The sequence below is a fragment of the Juglans microcarpa x Juglans regia genome, chromosome 2D, assembly GCF_004785595.1.
Source record: "Juglans microcarpa x Juglans regia isolate MS1-56 chromosome 2D, Jm3101_v1.0, whole genome shotgun sequence".
Lineage (NCBI taxonomy): Eukaryota > Viridiplantae > Streptophyta > Magnoliopsida > Fagales > Juglandaceae > Juglans > Juglans microcarpa x Juglans regia.
The window spans coordinates 41,093,933-41,101,331 of record NC_054596.1 but is presented as its reverse complement, the minus strand read 5'-3'; the positions used below and the strand labels follow the sequence as shown (position 1 = coordinate 41,101,331).

The window sequence follows — 7,399 nt, the reverse complement described above, 5'->3', positions numbered from 1 at the left end:
TGCCAAAAATCAAGCCTCTGATCAAGCATCATAACAAGCACAACTGTACAACTCATAGTGACCAAAACATTCCATATGTAGCACCATTTACTTCTACAAATATAGTGTGATTATTCTGTAAAAAGGTAAAATCAACTCAATAGAAAAAATTTTGCAGTCAAGAGCATATTTTCTTATACGTTTCTTATCATGTTTTCTCCCACAATTAACAAAATGTATCTGAAAAATAATTAAAAAAGGATAAAAACTTTAATTCCATTGAGTGAAAGAAAAGAAGAAGAAGATACGCATAATAAAAATAGATCAAAGGAAACCACACTTACCAAAGCTTGGAAAATTTTAAACGTGACAAACATATGATGAGCAAGTGATCGATCCGGATCCTACAGCAAGAAGCTGCCGAGAAAAGAATGGGTTCACGCGGTGCAAAGATAGATCAGGCCGAATAAAAAATTATGCATTTGCCATGCAGGCCAGAAATTAGTAATTTATAAGGCCTACAAATTATATAAGATTCTATATGTTCTTACAAATTTATGTGATTTGACGTCGCGTACGTATTAGATTAGAAAGCTGATCTTTTCCATTATAAAGTGTATCTCTAATTAGATATATCACATTAAAATATGCTACTTTCTAATTTTTTTTAAAGCGGATCACTAACATTTGGCAGCAACCATGTATAGCTTGCTGGCAAAATTTCCAAAACCTCATTTTCTTTTCAAAATATTTGATCGTCATCGTGCATGCCTTCTTCGATCGTACGTCCGTGTGGTAAACTAATTACATCAACACTTGCATGGAATATATATATATATATATATATATATATATAATTAAATAAGATAAAATATAGAGTTAGAATTTGAATTCACAATCTATATTTTTGATATCACGTGAAATGATCAAAAAATTAAAACTTATTTATATTATATTTTTCGATTGATATTCTAACCACACTAGCCATGCAGTAAACTGTAGACTTTTAATATTGATTTTTTTAATAAGTTCGGCTTCACTCTAAAAATTAAAAATTAAAAATAATCTAGCACTACTACATGATTAATATATATAAAGAGACAGCAACATACTACTGGTCATCGATTTGGTTGCCAGGGATTTACAAGATAAGTATGTCCAATTTTCAGGCTCTTGAAGTTACCCCAGGAACAGTACTTGTCCCAAAAAAAAATATTAGCCTAGCTAGGAAGAATTATTAAATGCTCATGAGTAATGATTTTGGGCCAAGGGAGTTAGCAAAACCAGTTGATCAGTGCATGTGGATTATTTATGGTTTTCTTAGGTTTCAATTAGGTACGTAAAATTAGTTAAAAAAAAAAAAATCTATTTTTGCATTCCAATATTAAATATTCCTGCCTTAATTCCCTATATATCCTTTGTGCAGGACTGGAAAATTCAAACACAGGTTCATATATATGTAAAAGAATATTTTATAATGAAGCATTAACATAGATAAATGTGCAAGATGCATGGTTTGCATTTCCAAGAGAACAATCAAATTACTAAGGGAAAAAGACATCAAGTAAAACATCCCATCTTTCGGAGGAATTATGGTAGATGATGATGACATATTCCCCAACTTCATTATCTCCCATCTGATAATTAACCTAACAAGCACCACCCCACCACATTAATCATAATGATAACAAGTTAAACACCCACTAATCACAATTATTACAACTAAAACACGAAGATTCAATATTAATTAAGCACAATATCACAATTGATCATCATACAAGCTATATTGCTATGCCTGTGGTAAATTACATGAACAATTTAATAAGCTAATAAAAATTAAAGACAAAAACAAAACGAAAAACAAAAGATAAAAAGGATCAAGGATGGAGAATGATTAGCCGGTAGAACAAAATTAAAGGTAATGGTATGGGCCTGACTCCTATCATCCTGCATGCATGCATTTCATTCCTTGCCGTTTTTCAATCTTCTCTTGCTCGCTCATCTACTGCTGATCTAGCCATTTGCCTGGTTTCTGAGAAGGCAGGGAAAAAACCAAGAAAATTGAAAATCTCACCTAAAAGCACCCAAGTCGAAGCTCTAAATCCACATCTTGCTTTCGATCTTTCACTAACCCTATCTCCAGGTCCAAACTAACTGTACCTTTCTCCCTTAAAACATTCTTGGGTTCATCTATCTGCGCAAAACCAGTCAATTCTCCAAACCGTAGAACACCTCTGATCCGCTTCTTGTTCCTAATATCCTTGCCTCGTAGACTCAAAGGAGGATCAAGTTCAGGTACTATTACCAGTTTCTTCTCTTCATCAGACGTAGGAGCTGATAATGGTGAAGATAAAGAAGGCAAGGGATGATGTCTGTGCGGTGGGAACTTCTCTGAAGAGGATGATGGTGAAGAATCCAGAGTAGGGTAGGGTTTAAATTTTGGATTAGGGTTGTGAGATTCAGAAACTGACGAAGCTACCAATCTCAGTCTTGCCCTCTCTATCCTATGAACATTCATGTGACCCCCAAGAGCCTGAGCAGACCTGAATTTCCTATTGCAAAAACTACATGAATAGCACTCATGTTTTGCAGACCATGACGTTCCACATGAATGATCTTCTTCAAAGCCAAACTTGTTGGATTCACAGCTTTTTTCTTTCACCGTGCCACTGCTCAAGTAGGGTCTCTCCATGGCAAATTGGCCGGCAATGGTGGTTCAACCCAACTTAGAGAGATCGAAATAGTTAGAGCAAATATGTAATAATTTAGTTCAGATGTAATTTAAAGAAAACGAAATAAACCAATCTTTCATGTGTGTGTGTGTGTGTGTGTGTGTGAGAGAGAGAGAGAGAGAGAGAGAGAGCGCGCGCGAGAGAGAGAGAGAGAGAGAGAGCAACTTCACGTGTGAAGTTAATTAAGCTCTTAATACCTTGTTCGGAATTAGAAACAGAAAAACCTTGAGGTATTAATTATATATGATCTGTATTATCTGCTACTATATATAATCTGGAAATTGCTAATTAGGCAATATATATAACTCAGAAATTTAATGTGTCACTGTTTATTCTTTTTACAGATTGAACTCATGAGAAGCATTGATCTATCCATATATAGATATTTTTTTGTAAGACAAAGGTACGCATCAGCTACAATTTTGATTCGGGTCGCACGAAAATCAGCTAGCTTATCACAAAACTAAACCCATCTTGTCAAAAGTTTAATTTAGTGCATCAAATTTCTCTGGCGTCCTAGCTGATTCATTCAAAGGTTAAGCACTCCATATCTATAAGAATGGGGTTGGGCTCTGATATGGTTGGGCACGGCCCTACTTTAGCCCAATAAGCTCAATTGAACCAGTTTCGTGGGCCTGCCCACCCTTAACGCGGTAATTTAACCGGAGTACTACTGGTAATGCAGGCCAGGATCCCGGTCAAAAAAATCTGTAGAATTCGTTATTCACGGGTTGATCCAAAGTTTATATATATTTAAATACAGTATTCTTGTGGCTAATTATTCTCGAGAGACTATGCATGCATATATCTTTTCCAAGTCAAAATAGGTTGCTTTCGATATTCTACGTTCAACGGTTGATATATATTAATGCTTTCAGCGCAAACTATATATAGGCTTAATTAGTTTGCCTGTATTTTTAATTTTGTGAAGATAATTGTATTTTTTTTTTCCTTTCTACATTAGTAATTCGATCAAGCTGATCCTTTCTTAATTTTGATGGAAGTCATTTCCTTCTGTTTCATAACAATTGAAAATCTTCACGTTTTAATCTGGCACGTGGTTAGACTAATCATCATTTAACGACGTACTCATGACCTCATGTTCTCGTTGATCAGTTTCTCTAGTGGGGATATAGGTTTACTTGTACTTGGGGGATTTCAGGTACTACGTGTCAAGGATACGTTACCTTAATACATTACCTTAATTCTCGGCTAGACATATTGTCCTTAATTTTAGAGATTCATTTGTATAGATTTATTCTTTCTATTTTTATGCACATTGTAATTGACAATATATAGAAGAAACACAAACCACGGTTAAGTGTGGTGATTTTGCAAACCTTCACATGGTATCAGCAGCCCTCTCGGATTAACCTCCATCGATCCACCTTGCTTCAATGGTTGTCGAAAACACCTCACTCACCCTTCTCCCTTTCAACACCATGATTCACATGGTAACCATAAAACTATCTTCCTTAAATTATCTCTTATGGAAAAGCCAACTTCTCCCTCTCCTTGAAAGTTAAGAACTCCTCGGACGTGTGGATGGCACGCTTGCACCTCCTCCACATTTTGAACCTATTGGCTCTCAGACACCAAGCATCAAACACTTGGCGTGGAAGAACAATTACCAGCGCCTCTTGAGCCTCTTGCTCTCCTCTCTCACGGAGGAAGTCATGGCTGAAGTGGTGGGCCTCTCCACCTCACGTGAGCTCTTGAAAATACCTTCAGTCATCAATCAAAGGCCAGAGAAATACGTCTCAAGGACGATTTGCAATTGATGAAACGTGGGACACGTTCGGTCACAGAGTATGCTTGGGCGTTCAAGGCTCTTTGCGATCAACTCCATGCCATCGGAAGACCTGTCGACGGAACTGATAAAGTCCATTGGTTCCTCCGAGGACTAGGTTTGGAGTTCACCAGTTTCTCCACCGCTAAAATGGCACAAACGCGTCTGCCTTCCTTCACCGATTTGGTCTCTAAGGCTGAAAGTTTTGAGCTTTTCTAGAAGTCTCTTGACTCCTCTGGATCCCCACCTGCTACTGCTTTCACAACCTCCAATCACAGCTCTCACTGCTCCAATTCCAAGAACTTCAATCGGCATCAACAGGGTTGAAATTCCTTTTCCAACCGCGGCAATGGACGCTCCAACAATGGGTAGGGAAGCCGTCCACCACGCTGCCAAATCTGTCGGCAGGGAGGACATTATGCTAACTGGTGCAACCAGAGGTATGCATAGGGAAGAGAAGTTGTCGGCAACACAACTCACATTACTGAGACTTTCAATGCCTCTTGTTCCCTTAATGGGCCCGAGCCCAATGATTGGTACCTGGACACAGGGGCTTCGGCCTACATGACACCAGACCTCTCCCCCTTGGATCAAGCACATAATTATACGGGTAAGGATCGTGTAATTTTCGGGAATGGTGCTTCCCTACCAATTACCTACACTGGTACCATTTCTCATATCCCAACACTTGATTTATTGGATGTATTAGTTATTCCTTGTCTCACCAAAAATCTCCTCTCAATTAGTAAATTAACATCTGATTTTTCTCTCTCTGTTACATTTACTAATAATCTTTTCTCTATCCAGAATCGTCAAACAGGAAGGGTGGTGGCAGTAACTAGTAAAAGAAATGACGACTTATATGTGTTGGAGGACGGCAATTCTGCTTTTCTTTCTGTTCTTAAAAATAAGGCTTTTCATGCCACATATGATTTATGGCATGCTCGTCTTGGACATGTGAACCATTCTGTTATTTCTTTTTTAAATAAAAATGGTCATCTCTATCTTACCTCATTATTGCTTTCTCCTTCATTATGTGACACATGTCAAATTGCAAAGAATGATCGCTTGCCTTATTCTCGTAATGAACGCCGCTCATCTCATATGTTAGATCTTATTCATTGCGATATTTGGGGTCCCTCCTCAGTCAAGTCAAATTTGAGATTTATTTATTATGTGCTCTTCATTGATGATTATTCCGGTTTTACTTGGCTTTATCTTCTGAAATTAAAATCTGAATTTTATGTCATTTTTATTCACTCTTAAAAACTTGGAGAAAACCAACATTCCACCCACATCAAAATTTTTCAAAGTCATGGTGGTGTTGAGTTTACAAGCAATCGCTTCAAAGCGCACCTTAGCACCTCGGGTATTCACCATCAACTCTCTTGCCCAAATATACCTACCCAAAATGGTCACATTGAAATAAAACACTGACATGTGACAAAAATAGGCCTGACACTCCTTTTCCATTCACACCTTTCTCCTCGTTTTTGGGTTGATGCCTTCAGCACTGCAGCGCACATCATCAACCGTTTGCCCACACCGCTTCTTGGAGGTATGTCTCCCTTTGAGCTTCTCTATAGTTCCTCACCAAATTATGAGAATATCCATCCTTTTGATTGTCATGTCTATCCTTGTCTGCGTGATTATATGTCTCACAAATTTTCCCCTCGCAGCATCCCTTGCATTTTTCTAGGATACAACCCTTCCCATAAAGGTTTTCGCTGTCTTGAGCCCACCATCTCTAGGCTTTATATCACCCCCATGCGCAATTTGATGAAAACCACTTTCCCTCAAGAAATAGCTCCTAGGCTCAGCCCCCTTCCTCTCTCCATTTTTTGAATTTCCTCGAACCAAGCATGCCTCATACTGCCCCACCTCCATTGTCTCCTCTACACCATTCCCCGCCTATTACTCCATCCGAATCTAACCCGTGTGTTATTTGTACTGTCCCGGTGGATGAGTCTTTGCAGATTACTGACTCTCTTGCAGGTCCTTCTTCCTCACCTCAGGAGCCTCGACCACCCCCTGTTGCTTCTGGTGTTGCTCCTACTCCAGCTCCTCCGTTGGGTTCTCATCCAATGCTCACTTGAGCTAAAGCTGGCATTTTCAAGACTCGTCATCCGGCGAATCTCAGTGTTTTAGGCTTTTCTGGACTTCTCTCTGCTCTTCTTGCCTCTACTGAGCCTAAAGGATTCAAGTCTGCTGCTAAGAATCCTGCATGGCTTGCTGCCATGGATGAAGAAGTTCAAGCTCTGCAACATAATCATACCTGGGTTTTAGTCCCTTGACTTGCCAACACCAATATTGTCGGTTCCAAATGGGTGTTTCGGACCAAATATTTGCCTGATGGATCCATTGAGCGCCTCAAGACTCGTCTTGTGGCCAAATGCTATACTCAGGTACCTGGTCTTGATTACACTTACACTTTTTGTCCTGTTATTAAGGCTACAACTGTTCGTGTTGTGCTCTCTCTTGCTGTCACCAACAGATGGCCTCTCTGCCAACTTGATGTGAAGAATGCATTCCTTAATGACACTCTCACTGAAAATGTCTATATAGAATAACCTCCTGGGTACATTGATCCCCGGTACCCGAATCATGTTTGTCAGTTGAAGAAAGCTCTCTATGGCCTTAAATAAGCTCCTTGTGCCTTGTTTCAGTGCTTCAGTTCCTTTCTTCTCATCCTTGGGTTTTCTTGCAGCCGTGCAGACACCTCTCTCTTTGTCTTTCATCAGCAGTCTAACACAATTTATCTACTCTTGTATGTTGATGATATTATCATTACTGGCAACAACTCTTCTCTTCTTGATAGCTTTGCTCGCAAGCCCAATTCTAAGTTTGCCACCAAGGATTTAGGCTTTCTTAGATACTTTCTTGGTTTGGAAGCTACTTA

At 39.0% G+C, this 7,399-nt stretch overlaps 1 protein-coding gene across 1 annotated transcript; it reads right to left on the bottom strand.

Moving 5' to 3' along the window:
- Nucleotides 1–2,053: 2,053 nt before the first annotated feature.
- LOC121249519 (transcriptional regulator SUPERMAN-like) lies at nucleotides 2,054–2,671 on the bottom strand. Its single transcript, XM_041148220.1, has one exon. The coding sequence runs from the start codon at nucleotides 2,669–2,671 to the stop codon at nucleotides 2,054–2,056; it is 618 nt and encodes a 205-aa protein (XP_041004154.1).
- Nucleotides 2,672–7,399: the final 4,728 nt, after the last annotated feature.